Source organism: Sturnus vulgaris, chromosome 11 (genome assembly GCF_052056855.1).
Source record: "Sturnus vulgaris isolate bStuVul1 chromosome 11, bStuVul1.hap1, whole genome shotgun sequence".
Classification (NCBI taxonomy): Eukaryota; Metazoa; Chordata; class Aves; order Passeriformes; family Sturnidae; genus Sturnus; species Sturnus vulgaris.
In genome coordinates, this window is record NC_142253.1 from 7,243,374 (window position 1) to 7,263,206 (window position 19,833).

The 19,833-nt window shown below is 45.9% G+C and overlaps 1 protein-coding gene across 14 annotated transcripts in view; it reads left to right on the forward strand.

Annotated features, from left to right (window-relative positions):
* Positions 1–19,833, forward strand: part of CADPS (calcium dependent secretion activator) — a 204,932-nt gene that overhangs the window by 178,723 nt on the left and 6,376 nt on the right. For all 14 annotated transcript variants that reach the window (XM_088171331.1, XM_088171332.1, XM_088171340.1 and 11 more), the window contains 2 exons: positions 1,835–1,867; positions 4,479–4,586. In XM_088171331.1, the coding sequence (XP_088027457.1) occupies positions 1,835–1,867; positions 4,479–4,586 (141 nt within the window). The remainder of the gene's footprint in view (positions 1–1,834; positions 1,868–4,478; positions 4,587–19,833) is intronic.

Below are 19,833 nucleotides of genomic sequence, written 5' to 3' on the forward strand. Positions count from 1 at the left end.
AATGCAGAGACAGGGTAAGGCGTCCAGACAGCTGGCTGGAAACAGGAATACCTGGAGACAAGACAAGTGTTTGCTCTGGTGCTGATTTTGCTGCCTCCTCCATAACTCATAAACTCCTGTGCTGGGACGTGCCCCGTCCCCCTGCAGCCTCTCTGGCAGCCAGACCCGGGGTCACATCACAGCAGCAGGCGCTCGGTGCCCTCCTCCTGCCCTTCCCTCTGTTCTTGCCCCCCGGCTCGGCAGCCTGGGCGCTGCCAGTACTCGCCGCGTTCACCTCGGCAATTACCACCAGTCTGGTCTTTTGTATCGCCTCATTGTGCTTAATTATGCACCCCCCACACACACCATATGAGTGCTTCCACCCACTCTCACATTCTGTCTCACACATACATTCATTCTCTCATTCGGGACACATAATTTATTCATCCCAAGATGCAACTGTGTGCGTGTTATATTTAGGCTGTTTTAATGGTAGCTTTAGAAATATTTAAAAGCAGGTGAGCTTTTACACCCAAACAAAGATGGCCGGCAGCACTTACCCTAATTAAAAGCAGAAGCGTTGTGGAAAATCCCAGCCATACTCTTTCTAGACACTGTGCCTTATGCTACAGTGGGAAAAAGGTCTCTGTGGCCAGCTGGCCACTGCTCAGTTGGAAGAGCTGGCCCTGACGTCAGGGGCCACCCCGCCTCCTGCGCCAGGCAGTGTGCACCCTGCTGATGGAAAACCACAGACAAAGTCAGTTTGGGGTCTTGCCGATCACACCAGCTTGTGATGACCCCACAGAGTGCAGTGTCCATCTCTGATACCCTCCCTCCAATAGCATCTTCTGAAAAGGAAAGAAAATCAGAGAAAAAGGAGGTGCCTATTCAGTCTAGGAAGGAGAAAAGCTTCAGGGCACTTCTGCGTGGCATGGCATGGCATGAGCACACTGCCCCAACATGATCTGCAAGCTCTTAACCAGCATCAGGCCAGCAAAAAGGGGAAAAATAATAATTTTTGTTTTGAATTCAGTGATGTGAAGGAGGAACAAGTGAGTGTAGGAGAGGCTGCATGTGAAGGCAACAGGGCGAGGTTGTGAAATGTGAACACAACTTTCCAAGCAGCCCATCCACAGGCATTTGTGTGCAAAACTTCTCAGAAAACCCTCAGCTAGCAGAGCATCACAGAATAGTTTGGGTTGGAAGCGACCTTAAAAATCATCTCATTCTGACCCTCCTGCCACAGGCAAGGACACCTTCCACTATGCAGGTTACTCAAAGCCTCATCCAGCCTGGTCTTGACAAAGTCCCAGGCTGCAGCCTGCACAACTAGAGGAAGCACACCATGGGCAGGATGATGGGAAGGGAACAAAATTGGGGTCCTTCGGGTGCTTTCTTGTGTTTAGCTTGGTTCAGGTCCCTGCCAGCCTCACCATGCCATCACACTCCACTCCCAGGGGAGCTGCCACTGCTCCTGGGATCCAGCTCCCAGCAGGAGAGACATGCAGTGCCTTGGGAGACACGTGGCATCAGGTGGAGAGCGAGGCCTCCGAAGAAAATAACGATGTCTTCTTACGAACCCCATCTTCCCCCGCTCGCTGAAGTAGAAGCACAACTCCCACACTATCATCTGCTGCTATTAGAGCTTTAGCAGCAGTAAAGTTACCTCTCCAAAAAAAAACAACAACAAAAATACCACCCTTTTAGACAGGAAAGTGAGTTTCATCACCCTTTTCAACCTACTCAGCATTATGTTGTCCCAAGTCTTGACTGGAGATGGTCTTACAGAGTTTAAAGGAAAAAACAGACCTGAAAAGGTACTGGTGGTGTTAACTCTCTTCTTGTTCTTTTACAGGTGAAGGCTGCTTCCAAATACGTGGATGTACCCGTAAGCACAATTTAAACAACTTCTGTCATAGTAATTTGCATTGTGCTTTGGTTTATGGCATGTATAGCAACCCACATTATGCATTAACAGCCAAGATTGAACCATGGGCCTTCATACTTCTAACATTTGAACTGGAAAGGATATCTCCATTATTTTAGTAATGAGCAGTTACCCTCTTATGGAGACCTATGAGGCTGTTTAGGCAACAATTTGCAGATGGTGTCAAAAAGGTACCATATTTATGCAATTGGCTTGAATCACATTAAAAAAAAAAAAAACGGGAGCAGTGCATTCTGTTAATTCTTCATTTGGACTTGTACAAATACAGTATAATTTCCAAACAAAAAGTCCAGACATGTTAGAACTGAGCCAACACACATCTAACACATTAGCTAATCTATTTTATTTTTGTTCTTCTAATTGTTGGTTTATTTTACTCTTTTGGAAAATGACTTTTTTATTACTTTGGGGAAATGGTGATGAGCTACCAACATGTGTTTGGGAAATTGTTAATGAAAATAATTTTTTCCATTTTTCTGTAATTGGTGTAGGAAAACTGTACATCGTCTCCTCTAATTAGACCTTGATTCATAAGGAAAAGAGCCCTTAATGTTCTTAGACAGAGCACTTAACTTGCCAGAAATTTACATTTAAATTAAGTTGAAGTGTAATATATGAATGTTGGCTGGAATAAGGGGTTACTGTAACATTTACAGGCAGAAAGATCCTGAGCAACTGCAAGTGCAGAAAAATAGATCTTAATATACCACACCAGTTCTTCCACCCAGTTAGACTGATCAGTGGAAATCAAAAGTAACTCAGTTGTGTTTGATGATGTGTATGTATAATGTGTGTGTATTTAATGCAGGTGTATTGTTCTGCATGTTCTCATATGACAATGTGATAAATGTATCAGGCATCTTGGACCACATCATCTGCATTTGGTGTTTTCAGCTCTTTAGCCCAACCTAAATGTTGCCTACAAAATTATCATATCTTGAGCCTAGCGTGGAAAAGACAAACTTTTGAACAGCAAGAGGTGTTGCTTGGTTTAAAATAACCCAGATCTTGGCATCCTGTTCTCTTGGAGTAATAAAAGCGAGATTTTGAGAGCCTTGGGGAGAAAAATTCAGAATTTATTTCTTGCCCTGAAAATGTGGAGATCCTTCAGATGAAATTCCTAATTGTTTCAGTGCATCTTAAATATTCAGTCATCAGAAATTTGAACACAGAACAGTTATTTTAAGTAACTTCCAGGGCAAAACATAGCCTTCTCTGAGGCCTCTACGTTCCTGGAAAGTAAAGCATCTCCAGGGAAGTGGTCTTAGTAAAATGGTATGTAACCCTTTCAGGCTTTTCCAAAAGCTTTGTACCTTGGACCCCTTGGAAAGTCTGCAGCAGGATCTGCTCCTCTCCTCAAAGCCAGACAGATGCTCCAGCACTTTGTGTAAATCAGAGCAGAAACCATTCACCTGAGTTAGTTTTCAGTTGTTTCCCCACCTGCCCCTGGAAATGAAACTATAATACAGTGGCTTCCTTGACAGCCTCAACATTTTTAATGAACTCAACCACCAGCCCCACTCAGCTCCCAGGCCTGTGCAGAGGCCACCCCATGGTCCATGAGCCACTGCCTTTCCAAGGGAAGGAGAAAGAAAAACCTGTTTGACTAGAGGACAGAGGAAATCCTGTTCAAATCCTGTTTGAACAGAAACCCACCACTTAAATTTAATTCTGCAGATGTTAGTTAAATCTAATTCTGTGATTCTCTTGCAGTTGTCTTGGTACAAACCAATCCATCTAATCCGGCCTTGGAATGGGCACGATCAGCAGACTGAAAATTGCTTGAAAGTGTAACACTTGACTACTGCCACATTTGTGTTGTCCTCATTGTTTTTCAAATTAATACCTTGTCATTGTTGCAGTAGGTGTTAAGAAATGTCACTGCCTTCCCAAGGGCCAAGCACTGGCCCTTTGCTTGATAATTGTTTGCTTTGTATTAAAAAACTCCCTTCCTACTGCTTTCCAAACTGTCCTCATTTTCACCCTGGAAATTACACGGATGTGTTAACTAACTTCAATTTACAGCGGCTGACAATCGTATCTTGCAGAGAAATGATACTCTGTGATCTGAGGTAAATCACAGTAATGGAAACTAATGACACTAGTTATTAACAAACTTACAATGTGCCACACAAATTTAAGGTTTTGTGGCAGCTCTTGTAATGACTCGTGTTACCATATTTTAATGGGTTTCCTTTGAGGTAAATTTGAATCCAATATATCAAGCGATGTGAACTCAAACAAGATTTTTTTTTTCAAGTATTTTCCCATCCAGCTGCTTCAGTTCCCGTTTGCTTTAAAGCAATGCTGTTATCCCCAAAATCTCGCATGCTTGTAGGTTACTCCTTAAAAACCATTTAAATTCTGCAGAGAGCTGTGTAGAAATGTGACATCAGGTAAGTGTCCACCAGGTAAGGAAAGGGCAAACTGCAGGAGGACAGCAGGAGATGGAAGAGAAGGAAAAGCAGTGACGAGGCTGCCCGGAGAAGCTGCCCCCTGCATCACTATTCATGTTTTTCTCTCTGTCTCCCTTCTTCTCTCCTCCATGCAGAAGCCAGGAATGGATGTTGCTGATGCCTATGTGACATTTGTCCGCCACTCTCAGGATGTCCTGCGTGATAAGGTCAATGAGGAGATGTATATAGAAAGGTTATTTGATGTAAGTAAATGCCCTCTCCTCCTTGGACACCAAGCAGGAGAGACCCAAAATGTGACAAAATAAGACAGGAGGATAAGTCACATTTTGAGAAAATTTATTGCTTAAAGCTTTAAAAAAATAAATAAATCTTTCCTTTCTTTCTGACTAAGGCTCGTATCTGCTCTCTGCCTGCTTTAAATCTCTACTCTAGTCTACTGTGTCCTAGTCTGTGTGTGGATTTTAAAGAAACAGTATCTTCTAAGAGAGCTCTTTAACATCTTTAAGCTTGTGTAAATTTCTCTGTATCAGAACATCTCGGTCATTGTTCTCACTGTTCAAATTTGAGCCAGGTTTTCGGCAGATGTGTTTGCTAAGGGCCAGCTCTTTTGCACATTTTGCATTGTTTCACTGACAAGCACTCCAAATCTGACAGCAAATTTAACATATTAAACTTTAATTTTAAAAGCTAATCAAAACAGAGCTGATTATGAATGGGCTTTGGTATAAAGGAGGACCACGTTGTGGTGTCTGCCACCAAAGGTAAATTTGAGAGACATGGTGTCCTTGATGAAGGTGGCTGGTAGAAACTGACCCAGATGTTCACAGCTCATTTTCAGTTGGATAAGAACAGTTTGTTGGACTGTGAGAGAACAGTGACCTGTGATGCCTGGGTTTTTTAGGTTTGGATGCATGTTAAAAGTATCTCTGTTTCCATTGTTTTTGTTTTGTTTTGACAGCCTTTCTGTCCCTGCAGCTGTCCTGTAGTAAAGGTTTTCTGTTGATGACTAGCCTGCAGCATTAATGTTTCAGTCTCTCTAGGGTATTTGTCCATATCTCAATTTCTGTTTGAAGCAGCTTATTTTCCTACTTTCCTTCCTTCCATCTCTCAGCAGTGCCATGTCTCAATCTCCTGGCTCTGGAACTCTAACAGCCTTCTGTGCTTTCTTTACTCACTCTTTTGCTTCCTCAGTGTGCAAGGAAAGCTGCTTTTTCCCCAGCCAACCTCTTCCTTCACTCAATACTTCTCTTTCTGCACATTACCTGTCCCTCAGAAGCCTCTTCTTCCTTTACAATTCCCACTCTTTCTTTCCCCCATAACTCACCAGATTAAAATGGAACTTATCTCTCATGTCAAATGTTTTATCACATTATATCAAGTGGCATGAATTAAGAGTCAAATAATCTTACTGTGTACATCTACTAGCATGACCCATATCCACTGAGAATGCCTCATTCATGCACAGAGCACAGCAGTGCCTCCTCCGGGCTCGGCTCCTGCTCGCTCCAGGGAGAGTTTGCAGCGTGAGCACCAGACGCAAATCACCCATCAAGCAGGCATGGGGAGAAAAAACAAAACATAAAACAAAAGACTGTCGCTTCCATCTGCAGCGGGCCTGCGAGTGCATTGCTCGTTTGTGTTGAAATTTATTCCACGAGCAGTTAAATTTCCAGAGCTCATCTGGACTGTTCTTTTCGATGCCCACACTGCCTTTTCCCTCATCCTTTCTCTATGATTCACAGTTGGTGTGTTTGTACCGATTTGGGCCATTATTTCCAATTTTCAAAAGGCTGTAATTAACACAAATATTGATTTCAGTTTGATCCACTCATACTTGGTTTTACCAAGCCGTATTTTAAACAAATTAACAGTTGACATGAACAAAAAAACAGAAGAGCAGCTACCTTGGTGGAAAGCAAAAAATGTAAAACCTTTCTTTCCCTCCCTGCCTTCCTCAAGTCTCCCCGATCCATGTGGAATTAAATAATCAAGGATGGGGTTTTTACATTGCTCTGCCTGTTTTGACCTACACTGGCTGCAGGAGGGAATTGCAGCATGTGGGAGCTGTTCCCATTCCCGTTCCTATTCATGTTCCTACTCCTGTTCCCATCCCAGTGGGACAGAGTTGGGATCTAATGCTGCTGGCATGTTTGCATGTGTCTCATGTACATGAGTGTGTTTCCATGAGCAGGGTGAGCTGCGGGGCGGTTGCTTTGCAAGGAGGGAATGGATTGTGTCAAGCCCTTGTCACCCAAAACTTGGAATTATGTTTTGAGCAGTCACGTACTGACTTTGTCAGGTCTCAGCTGAAGGAGCTGGCTCCTGTGGTCAGCTCCCATCATGGCTCAGTTGCTCCTGGTGGGTCAGTACCAGCACAGGGTTTACATGGGGGTCACCAGACCCCATTTAAGTTCATGCTGCGTTCACCCGTGTTTGGGTAAAGGCAGGAGCAAGTGCTTAACTCCATTATTGAGCTCAGACAGAGCCCTGCAGCCTTTTGCCCCTCTCACCTAACCCAGCAAAGCAGCATGGTTGTGGGGTCTTTAAGCTCTTTTGGTCTTATTTTCCAGAGACATTTTATGTACTAACTTAACCTTTTTAATAAGAGAAGAGGAATAATCAAAAATGGTTTTTTGTGATGCTGAGTTAGAGTTGGACCTGATTTTGTTCCCTCTTCCCCCAGCATGGCAGGGGAGCAATCCTCTTAGCTGCAGTTTCTCCCAGCAATGAGATTATTAACACTTTCACAGCCAGGTCCTCAGCTGTTCTAGTGCAGTGTTGCTGGCTTCCCCAGCCAAATCTCAGTCCAGTTTAGGCTGTTGTATGACAATAGGGGCAGCAGTGGCAGCAAACAGCTTACATCTGCATGCAGGCAGGTCTTGTGCACGCAGTGGGGTCCCAGTAAAGACACAGTGTGGGGCTGCATCCCCTTTCTGCACAGTCCTGCAGTGCAGGAGCAGAGGTGCACAGTGCAAGGTTGTATTGCATGTTCTGTGGGGTTTGAACTGCTGGGATATCCCTAATCCCCACACTTCTCTGCAATCCTGTGCTGTGTTTCCATTTATTCCCCATTTGCTTCCTCCCAGGAGCAGGGGCTCCAAAGTGTGTTTAGCCATGTCCCCAGAGAAGCTGGGTTAATATGTCTTTTCTTGGCATTTGCCATGATTTCTTAGCTCAGAAACCATCTCTTTTCCCCTGCATTGCCTGACTTGCTCATGCCTGCAGAACAGGGCTCTGCTTTTTGGGAGATACTAGTGTTTGAGTCAGATTATTGTTATATTTCTGTGTGGTCTCTATGTTAATCCTCTAAATTCTGCAAATTAGTCAGGATGGGTTTTCCTCCCTCCCTGAAATAGAGTCATCTTAATTTTAAAAATCTGTATTCTTGGGATCGTTGAATGAACAGATTGATCGTGGAGTTCTGCTGGTAATCAAAACCTAACTAGCTTTTTGGCAGTGCTGTTTACTGCAGAGTAACATGACTTATTTACTTGGCCTGGCTCACTAATTTGATAACATTTAAAGCTAAAACAGTGTAATAAGGCCCATTGATAGAGAGCAGTGGTACAGAGGAGTTTCAGAATAGCCATAGCATCTGCTCCCTGCTCTCCTGTGCCTGGCTGGGTGCTTTGGAATTTAAACTCTATGGTACTTTGCAGACAATGCAGAAGGGTCACAAACTCTGTGTGGTGCCTGACAGGAAGAAAAATTTTATCACTTTTTGCCCAGAGAGGGGAGCAGAGTTGACATGCAGAATGGAACTGTTTATAGGAACAATGAGGCAGAAGCAGGTGGGTGTATCTTAAACATGGGAAAATATCTTCAGAGTGATCTCGAGTCTTCAGACCAATCCTGCAAAATTCAGGTCCTCTTTGTCTTAGGTTATGCAGAATTTCATAGGATCAGAGTTTATGCATCCATCATTTTGTCTGAAGGAAGTGGGAGTTTTACTTGTGAGGGTTGTGCCCTTTGGCAGAAGTTATTTCTAGATCCATGTATGTGTGTATATCTTTACAAACACCCTTAGATACTCACAGTATAGGTTTCAACCCGTCACAACATATGTGATCCAGAAAGTCTATAATTGACTAGTAGATAGTGTGAATGCCAACCTTTCTTCCACATAAATTGGTAAACACTAATGTAAAACATAGGGTGACTATTTCCTCCCCAGCCACAGCGAGTAGCACATACACAAAAGGCTACTGAACATCGGGTGAGCTCCCCGAGATCCTGCGAATTCCAGCATCCTGATGCAGACCCTGAATAGCGCAGATGGCATTTTTCTCTCTGATGATTAATTCAATATCTTACCGAAAAAAACAAAAACATGCTTTTGATATGAGGGATCAAAACGCCAAGAGAAGCTCCTAAGATTGCGAGGACCTAAAAAAAAAATTAATTTATTTTTTTTCTCCTTGTACTTCTTGAAGACACCAGCCTGAGTAGAAGATAAGGATTAAAACAGATGTGCTTAGTGCTAGTTCATCTGCTTAAATCTAGCAGTCTCTGAGATCAGTGATTAAAAAGCCATCTCTAACTTTGATGAAATCCACTGCAATGGTAATTCTGTCTCTGATCGCTGTCTTATGGGCCTCATGTCTGCCTAAACCGGACATAGAAAACATTTCACTGGAGATGATACATGGATTATATGGGTCAATTATACACTTAATCTGCCTTCTGGAGATTAAGTATGCATGGATTGACCCCGCGTATTTGGCTTGTCCTTGGCAGTTATCAGATCAGGAAGGTTGCCTTTACCAAAAAGTCTGGTAAGAACTTAATCACACAGTGATAGCGCCCGCCGAGGTGGCAGCAGCCAGCGTGCTTTTTGCAGAAGCAGTTTTACCACTTCACTGTCACTGTGAGTGCTCAGCTCCCTCGGTCTATGGCACAGCCGGGATAGCAGACGGAGAATTTACTCCGGAAACGAGAAATGAGCCTGTTCTCCTCTGCAAGACAGAAACGGCTCTTAGCCTTGATGGCAGGGTGGGATTAGCAGGGTCTGGCAGGTGTAGCAGGGAAGGCAGTGGAGAGACCAGGGTTTGCTCTGCCCTCAGCTGTCCTCAGTGCAGAGGCACAGTCACTCCAGGTCCTCTCATCAGCTAGAGGAGCCAGCATCTCCTTCCCACCACCTTCAGGGAGGCAAAAGCCCCTGGCTGAGGCTCAAGCATCAAGTCCTGTCCCTCAGGCTCAGCTGAGTTGGCCTTTTAGGAAGCCCCGTGATATCCCAAGGCAGATGTTGCATCTGGTGCATTTTGATGGATTTTGGGTTTCTTCCCTCAGCCCAGCAGGAGTGCTGGGGACATGGTGCAGGACTGTCCTCATGTTTCCAAAGCCAGCTGCCCTTGCTGGTATCTGACTTCTAAATATCAGAGATAATAAGGATGCAGGACAATGTGTGAGTCTCAGGACTTCAGCATAATCCTGATACACATTCCCAGGAGCCTGAGTAAGCATTTGTCACTGGAGGATCCACAGGCAGCTCAGCATATGTTTCAGTACCTACACATTAGAGCCTGATAGCATACCTGAGTATATTGAAAAAATACAGAACACAGCTAGATCAGTTAATTCAGCCAGTCCTCTGCAGACACTGAGGCATTAGCTTATTCTTAAAATCAAAGCTTTTGCCCTCAGCAGGGTTACTCGCTTGAATTTTGGCAGCTCCTTCAAGGCATGCTTGCAGGATCATGGCATTTCTTGCTAGACCGTAAGCCTTGCACGGCACAATCAAATGCCAAAAGAGAGCCCTTCCCATCCTCCCTTCTCCTTCCCCTCTTCAATCTCAAAAGCCTGGTTGTGAGTCAGTGGAGCTACTCACAGTGAGTTAGAATTACTCACAGGAGGCCGGGTTGCAGGATCAGGGGAAGAACGGATATCAGGCTGCGCGCTGGGCTCCCATCTCGTATCTGCTTGTAGCCACACTCACCACTTTCTCTTAGACAGACAACAACCTGTTTCCCTCCCACGCAGCTAGACTGCTCATTAGGGCACTAACTCTCTCCCACTCCCATCCTGATATGGCCTCCACTGAGCTATTTCTTCTGCGTTGTTTTTTGCTTTTTTTTCCCCCTCTGTCCCCTACCCAAGTGAGTTGTGAAATGAAGACAATTAGGCACACTGATCTCAAGGGAGTGCAGCTTACTTTTCCCTCTCTGTGCATCTTTGCAGAAGCCAGAGCCATGCAGCTTTTGCTGCCCTTTGCTGGCTTGGCAAGGCTCAGATCTGGACCTGGAGTTGATCTCACTGCAGGACTTCAGCTGGGAAAAAAACATAAAATTGTGGTGGCAGTTGTCAGTATATCTTCTAGGGGACAAATTCTCTTTGTCCAGAGGGGGCATAGAGTGCACTGTCCTTCTGCAGCCTCTTTTTCTCCCCATATGCCCCCTTGGAGTCACACGGGAATGGGGAGAGGAGCTTAGCAGTAATGCCACTCCTCGGAGCCAGCCCTTGTCCTCTGATATTCCCCTCTGTTAGCTTCACACGGCCCAGGCATGCACTGGGCACATGGCCTCCTGGCTCCCCCTCAGCAAGGCTCCTCTCCTGAAGTGCTCATTTAAGTAGGCTCCATTTAATTTATTTTAGGGAGAGTCTTAATAAAGTAAATCCTAGATCTGTCACTGGATTTTACATGCTTGAAAGGGGTTTTTTCCCCTCCTAAATGTCTTTATCAGAACAGCTTTTCGTGTTCCAGTAGACATTTGGTTGAAGACAGTTAATTTGATTTCTTTTCCAGAGGAGATTTTCCATTAATCATTCTAAGAAGGCAGACTGATTGCTCCGTTACGTTAAGGTCAGCACAGGCTTGCTAACATCATCTGCACCGTGCTTTTGAGCGTCAGAGATTTGTGTTTTGGGGCTGGCACTGAGTGAAAGATCATTCATTTCCTGGTAGATGTGAGTAGCCAAGGTTTTGGGGAAGCAGGAGCACGGAATCCTCCATCCAGAGCGAGCCTTTTTCTGAGCAGCCTCTGACCAGGAGCTCTCTGCACATTTAGAACTGCAGACGAGTTACACGGTGCGCTCTGCCTTCCAGCTAAGTTTAAGAGGCAGTAGCTAATTGGAGCTCCAGTCGCGTGGGTCATCAGGGAGGAGAGCGTGGCTGGTGAGCCGCGGCTCCTGCGGGTCCAGCTGTGTCCAGCGGTGCGCGGAGCGTGGGAAGGGCCGGGGCGCCGCGGTGCCCGCAGGTGTGCGGGGCTGACCCCAGCCCGCGGGGCGAGCCGGCGGCTTTGCTCCCTCCCTCCGGGCTGTGCAAAGAGCCTTTGCCCAAAGGAGCTCTCGGTGCACGCAGGGGAGAGCTCCTACCCGGACAATGACGAATTGTCTGATTTCCAGCAGCGCCTTCAATCCATCTTTTCCTTTTCTCGCCCTGCATCCCAGCCCCACAAAATCTCTGCTCAGCCCGCGCCAGCCAGCGGTGCGTGCCGGATTAGCCGTCCCAGGTCATTTTGTTTCTCTTGATCTGCGGCTCTTTCCTTTCCCGGTGCTCCCTTAAGCCTCGCCCTGGATGTATGATATCAGCATTCAAAAATGCCTGGTGGGACTCGGGCAAGGAGCGCGCTGCACCCGGTGTTTAACCCCAGGAAGGAGACCAAGGGAGCTGCTGCAATCAGGGCCGAGATGTCCAGGCAGCCTCTAGATACTTTTTTGGTATTTGCAGGCTATAAAATAAGCAGATAAAGTTTATCAAGTCCCACTTCATGACAGCTTCCAATTTAAACTGATAACAAGTATAATGAAAGTATTACAGCATTCATTGCTGTGCATCTTACTGAGCAACTGTGCAGCCAGTTTTATCATCACTGCCTCACACTAACAGGGCTCTGGAATCAGGACAGAAAAATAGCAGTTGTGTGGATATTGTGTTTTTCTAGGCTGCTTTATATAGAAACTCAGATTTTAACATGTCAGCTTCATTTCTTTTTTGAAAAATGGAAATAAGCAGAGAATATTTTATAGGTTAAAAATGTATTTGAGAACAAGCATCCATACAGGAGTGGTTTTCTGTTTGTGTGCCTTTATAGGTTTTTATGCAGGAGCTCTTTCATTTAGGAAAAGGGAGGTCTGCAAATTCCTGCAAAGCAGCAGGTTTTTGGGGATTTAATTTGGCAGTTCCTAGTGAATGCTGCGCACTTTGCAGAGCTGTATCTGCAGTGAAGGAGGGAGAGCTGAGCACCCAGAGCCCACCTGGTGGTGTGCCCAGGCACCCACTCTGTGCAGGGATATGGGATGTTCCATGCCAGCACAGCCTGGAAATGCAGAGTCTTCCAGTTCAGGGGTTTATGTAGCCAGGACAGGCTTTACCTGTAAGCTAAAAGGGAGCATTTTCTGGAGGTGTGTAATTCAGTGTATAAACAGGATTAGGACTGTCTGGTCTCAGAGAGAAAATGAGGCACCTGCTGAGGCACTCAGCCTGCAAACCCAACAGTTTTAAGCATGTGATGTCCCTGATTTGAGGACACTGTAGATTGGACAAAAGTTTGGGGTGGCAGCCGCTTCCTTCCCAGATCACCGTGAGCACCAACTCCTGCACCCCCTGCCATGGCCCAGTCGTTTGCCCAGCGGTCTCCCCTGCAGTTTTCTGTGCCTGCTGCCCTCCATCCAGCCCTGACCAGCACATGGCCTGGCGGGTCTGCCCTCCTCAGAGTGAGTGCAGCAGCACGTGGCTGGATGGATTCAGAGATGATCTATGGATGGGCTGGTGTTGGTGTTTGCTCACAGCAAACCCCAGCAGGTTGGGACCAGGACATCCCTGGCTGTAGGAAGAGAGGAGCCAGCACTGTGGTTGCTTTTTCCATGAGATTCTCCCCCGGGCAGAAGGGGAGTCATTGGCACATTCCCCCTTCATGATGTGAGTGTATGGCTCTTTGCTAGGCAGAGACTTCGGTGTCTGGCTAGCAGAGCAGACCACTCTGACATGCAACCACCTGGATGAGTGCACGGCATCATATCCTCAGCATCAGAGTTGTTCCTCCCCCCTGAAGGAGCAGAAGTGTTGCAGATCCCTTTCTGGATGTGTCCCTGCTGTGGGAAGCCTTTGCTTGTGTTCTGGGAGTGCACAGATCCACCTGCAAAGCCACTGAGGGTTGATACAAACAAACCTGCATCCACCATGGTGTGTGGAGTCACAGCTGCACATACTGTGTGGAGTTACTGCTGTCGCTGGTTTGTGCAGCACCAAGAGCAGGGGCCATTAGGGATGAGCTTCTTGGACACGTGTTTGTTGGGGACTTTGGCCCCACCAACACAAAAGATTATGACCCTCCCTGTCCTCTCTGAAAAGGAATAAAATTTTGGGTTAAGAGCAGGGAAAAGCCTGCAGCAAGGAGCATGCAGGTCGGGCTGTGCCCCTTTGGAGAGCAGGGAATCTGTGCAATCCCACCAGCACAGGCAGTACCCCCGGTAGCCCCGGCCTCCCTCCCATTAACACCTGTGGCACCGACCTGCCGAGCCCCACCGGGTCCAAGCTGCAGCCAATTAAGGGTGAGGCAGCAGGCTGAGCACACCCTGGAGCCGAGATCCCCGAGCAGTGGGTGCTCTCAGGTGCCATATGTACTGCAAAGAGCGTGCGGCACTTCCACGCGCCGGGGTCTGCGCTCTGCGTTCCTTCTGAATGCTCTTCCCTGTTGGAAGGCGCAGCTCTTACGCCATTCAAAGTTGTTTTGTGGTTTATTTTTGGGAAAGGGGGGGGAAATAATGTAATTCGGTGATGCCATTTGCATCCTAGACAGATGATGAGTTGCTCTGGCTAGCAGCTTAACCCTATTAGGCAACGTTAGGGACTGTGACTTTATTAAATAATAATACAAATTATTTTCATATCAAGACCCTTTGACTTTGTAACTTCCTCGTATTGGTACGTTGTCAACAAGAATGAAATTTTGTAGTTAAGGAATATAAAATAGAGTAAAAGGCATCCAGAATTCACAGCTCTGGGGTGGATGTTGAACAACACGCTGTGTGTACTTGCAGTGATAGCATTATAGTGGTACATAAAAAAACAGGAAAAAAAGTACTTTTACTTCAGTAATACCTCAATATGAATGTGACCTGGGAGACAGCAGACTTACTCACAAGGCTTTGGTAGAACAAGGTCAAAATTTTATTTAAAAAAAATAAGAAGACCCCGAGGTTTCAGGGGATTTTTATCAAATTGCTAGCACTTTGCCAGATCTGTAGAATTTAATGTGGAGTTTTATAGAGAGGTTTAGTTCTGAAAATGAGGGTCATGTTGCCTGCTGTGAGGACCACTCGCCCAGAGCCCTGCTGAGCACGGCTAACAGAGGCTTGGCTCAAGGGGGAAGGTGCAGACGTGGGGTCCCCAGTTTGCCAGGGGGGTCACAAATCCCAAACACTGACAGTTCAAGTGTGTGGTTCCTGAGCGTACCAAGGCAAAGACTCTGCAGAGAATTAAAATTAGCACAGTGCAAACTGTCACCAAAACTTTAGATTTATTTTCTGAAAGATGCTTTCCAAAGGGTCTGAATTTGGGGGTGAATCACCTTTCTACCAGCAACCCAAGGGCTGCCTGAAGCCCTTGCAGTGCTCTGCTGTGTGCTCTGTGGAGCTACACCGACAGACCTGCTTTTGATGTTGGCTTTTCATACCTAACTTAAAGAATTACGTGCCATGGAAAAGCTGCCTAATGACTGGACAGTGTTATTATCTGACATGCAGCAGCATAGCAGGACTATAACTATTTATTTACTCTTGGTGGATAATGTTCTGTTATTTTCTAGTCTTTGGCAATAGCAAGGGAGCATCTGATATATACAATATTGGTGTGTATCCAATTGTTTGTGAACATCTCAAGTTTTGAAACATGGTTGTGAGAGAGGAATATAAGCTTAAGCTTGAAAGGCTAAAAAGCAGAAAGCCCCACACGTAAATGCTATTATACACTTAATGAGGCAGGGTTTAAAAAAAAAATCAGCCACACAAGTTGGTTTTATCAAAGAAAATGTATAAATAACAACCAGTGATTCAGAGTGCCTCACAAAGGGAAAAGCAGGGACGGGAAGCTAGCACTTCACTTGTGGCATTCAGATAATAGTATTTACTACACTAATCTTTTGGGCTTAGCAATTGACAATCAATATATTATTATCAACAAGCGTTAATGCAAACAAAAAGCTTCTATTTCTTTTTTTAACCATGTTCCCCTAAGTCCCTTAAATTTAATTAAAACCAGACAGCTCCCCTTCTAGTACAAATTAGAGTTAAAATCATATTAAATATTTGTTCCACGGGAAAACAAAAGTGTCAGCTTGTGCTACCAGGTTTGGCTGATTCTTTTTTTCTCCTTTTTTTTTTTTTTTTTTTTTTTACACACAGAGGGGAAAAAAAAAAATACCAGCTACTCAAAGTTAAAATAAAGTCTCTCTCCCTCCCTCCCCGTCTCCCAAGACTACTGTCTATAACATGTTGTTCCTTATAGAAAGTGGGATATGGTGGCATTTGCTTGATTAACTTGCTCGACAAAAGTGACAGCTGCTGTGGGTGCATGTAGCTAAGCTGCACAGCGCAGTTCCGCCTTTGTACATCTGTCAGCAAAAAAGGAGGAATAAAGAGTGAAAAGAGACAAATTGGTCCCAAAAGGCAATCCATTCAACTCAGGAGGTTTGCTCTATTCAAGCACTCGCTGGGAATCTCAAGTGCTAGGTAGCTTATTCAATTTCATTCATTCTTTAGAATGAGCCCTGAAGTGTTTAATTTCTTATTCTGTTGAATAAAAGGGGAGCTTTTTTTTTTTTTTATTGGAAGCATTAATTGTAAGACTAGCTGATCAATGCCTGCAATATTAACTCATTGCTTATTTTATGGTTAGCTGTGTGCTCCGAGAGCCGCAGCCACTAAACTTTTTTCTGTAACGTGGGCAATGCCACACCAATTTCTGTGCTTCAGGAAAACCCAGGCACTCACAGCAACATCATTCTCAGTGCCCTGAGCCTTGTGCCCTGCCCAGCTTGGGGGAATGGTCCAAATCCTTGGCAGGTGTAAATCGAAAGAGTTGCTGGGTCATTATTGGTGCCACCCATGGCTGCGGCCAGGACGCGACCGAGCCAGATGCTCTTTGCCTGGGGGCTCAGCCCTGAGCCCACTGCACGTTTGGCCCTCTGTGCTGGAGGAGGTTTTATAGCTCCAAATGCTGAGCTGCCTTTGGGTGGTTCTTTGGTCCCCAGAGAAGGGCAGGGCAGGGGAGCCTGTCAGGAGGGCTCTGTGGAGTAATACCCAGAGCACGGTATGGATTTTGTTGAGTAGTGGCAAAGAAACCTGGGATGGGATGGGGTTTGCTGCAGGTCTCTGCTTGCCATCCAGAAAACATATGCTTACAGAGGAGAGATGGGCCTCTTCCTTCATTGTGTGGCAGAAAGTCCATCTCAGTCTCCTCATTGACACTGGAACCAGAATTATGTTTGTGCTTGAGTGCCTGTGGCTCTTCACCCACCTCAGTCGGCCACCTCCTCCTCCAGGGCCACAGCCATGTATCTTAAGTGTTTCAGGCACACTTTTGTCACCAAGGCCCTGCCTCTGCTCTCTCCCCACTCTCCCAGGCTGGGGCACAGCACATATTCTGCAGCAACACAAAACTTGGTTTTCCAGAACTGCCTGAAAAACAGCTCATCCACATCCAACGTCCCAGTAGAGGTGGCCTTTGGAAAAGGGATTGCATAAGCTGCTGTGTGTGTTCTTGCTCGGAACATCTCTTTATTTCTGATAGACAAGAGTAGGAACTGCACTGGCTATGAGGCCCTATGCTTTGAGTTTGCCATCTTTACCAAGTTTTTGGAGCAGCAATGACTGCCTGGAACCAACAGTGAAAGAAACGTTGAGGGAAGGTGGAGAGGAACACTTTGGTGGCCACAGAAGAGTGGATGGGCAAGAATGATCCTTCCATGACTACCATAGGGCAATCTGGGCTTTGGGCTGCAGGACTGCAGCCAGTTCTGGTGTACAAACCTTGCTGTGCTACTGGGCACACTGAGAGTGAAGGAAGGGAGGAGTGCCTGGGGCTGGCAGGCTGCTCCTGAAGAGTTCCTGCTCCCACTCTCCATGTGAGTCCTCCTCCAGCACTGGCAGCTGTGTGCACATGGCTGGTCCCCAGACAGCATGTCCCTGTGCTGCTGTGGCTGCATCCCTGCCTTCCCTGTGGAGATGGCACCTGCTCAGGGGAGGTGGCTGCTGTGAATACATGTGACAATGCCGAATACCCAATTTGATCTGAGGGCCACCCAGGACTGGGATGGACACAGCTCTGTCAGCTGTCACCTACTGTCAGCAGTTGTAAATCATCACAGCCCCACTGTGCCTTCCACCAGCTGAGCTTCTGGCCCACTGGACAGGGATGCAAATGCCAGAAACAAAGAGTTGGTAATTTTATCTTTTTTTCTTTTTTCTTTTTTTTCTTGCTGATCAAATCTCTTTGAGCTGTTGCCTGAGAGCAGGTTCAGTTTTCCTTTGGAAAATAAGACTCACAGTCAGCCTCTTCCTCTCTCCCTTCCTCTCTCCCTTCCCACCTCTGTGGTCCCCTCACTTCATGCTGGCCAGCTCGGGGATGCTGTGGTGGCGTCCGCCCAGCATCCAGTTCCTCATCTTTGAAACACCTTGAATTCAAGGGTTCATTTCAAAGCTGCCTTTCAGCATTTCAAAACAAGCCCATGTCCCGGACAAAGAGAGGGAGCCAGCCAGCGTTCGGAGCCTCTTTGTGCCGTGTGTGTCACAGTTTTAAATAGATTTGCCCTGCTTGGATTGGTTCTGGTTGGAAAGCGAGTACTGAAATGAGAGGTCATAGGGGAGAGTTACTATGGTAATTGAGTAGTATCACCAGTAGTTTTGCTCTTATGAGCATTAAAGCACATAATAATAGACAAACAACAGTGGTTAAAGCAAGCAGGTAGGATTACTATGTTCTTTTGTCAGAAGTATATAATGTCTTGTAGTCAGTTTTAAAGACTTCTCAACCCCAAATCCACCCAGCAGTCACCTGCTGAGTAATTTTGTATGCCTAATCTCTAGCCCTTAACTACAAGCTTTCTGCTAATTTGAGGCAAATGGGTATTTTTGACACTAAATAGGGCAGTAAAGAATCCCTGACCTAGAAAAACTCCGTTCCAAGGCACTGAGAGCAGAAAAATATTCTTTCAGCATCCTTGTGAGACCTTTGGAATGACATAAAATAGCTTTGACTAAACTGTGCTGCAGCCTTCGATTAATGGTTTGCAGAAACTTGCTGAACATCTCTACTACAACTTCCCCCATAAAACTTGTCACTTCAGATTGCCATCAGCCACCACAACAATAATCATTTCATGCCTATTGCTAATTGCAAGCACAGCTGAGGCTCAGCAGGGTGCTCTTGCACAGTCCCAGGCCTTTATACCAGCCTCAATCTGTTGTATGGCACTTGTTCACACACAAAAAAACTACCAGTAAAGGCAGAAAGAGGCAGAGTCACAGGTTCCTTGTAATCCCTCTGCTACCCTGCTGACAACCCAGCCCTATAAGCATTCCTGGTTTTGTTCCACTCTTTACAAAAGCTGAAGTGACCTTAAGCTACTAGTATGTAAGCTTTTGAATGAAGAATACAGCTCCTTCAGGTGCCTTAAGAAGCAGTGTTGCATCTGGCTTACGAGATTCTGTTTGCAGCACTCCTGGGGTGAGCTGTGGCTTCCTGTAACATGTAAAATATGAGTGTGAACTCAAGGTTCATGGCAAGGAACAGGAGGTCATGCTTCCATTCAGCTCACACCAAAGAGAACGGGGGTTTGCAGATGTTCCTGGGTGTGTGTAATGACACCACCTCCCAGAAAGCACAGGAACCCAGCACAGGGCTGGGTTTTGATAAAATGTGCCACATTCAGTGTGCTACTTGCAGATTTATTCATACCAATTTCTACAATTTATATATTCAGAGACAAACTTGCTATTTCAGGAACTTATTGATCATGTTTTTGCATTCAAAAACAAAAAACAAAAAACAAAAAAAAAAAACAAAAAAAAAAAAAGAGAAAAGAAAAAAAAAATAAGGCAGAGGGCTGGGGAACAAGGAAGGTTATTGCTCAAGCTGGTTGGGGTGTTGGATGGGCAGCCATAGAAATGCACCTCTTGTAATGCTCCAGCTCCTCTAATACTCATCCTGGTGCATCCCAGCCAGCCCATGGCCCACCTAATCTACCCAGCCTAGCATCCAGCAATGAGGGGTGCTGTGAAAGACAGGAGAACAGGAAAACAAACCTGAAAGAAGGATTGAATTTCTCTCTGTACAAATACAGTACCTGCTTGCAGTGACTGGGCTCTGATAGTGTCTGCATTTCCTCTGCTGGGGCTGGGTTGTGATGTGCACCCATGGGGCTGTGGTTTGCCTCTGCCAGAACCCTGCTCCCTTCCCTGCTGACATCCTGCTGGATGAGTGGTACCCACCATGCATCCATGAGGATGCAGGCTCCACAGCCTGTCCTCACCCCGTGCCCCCAGACTGAATAT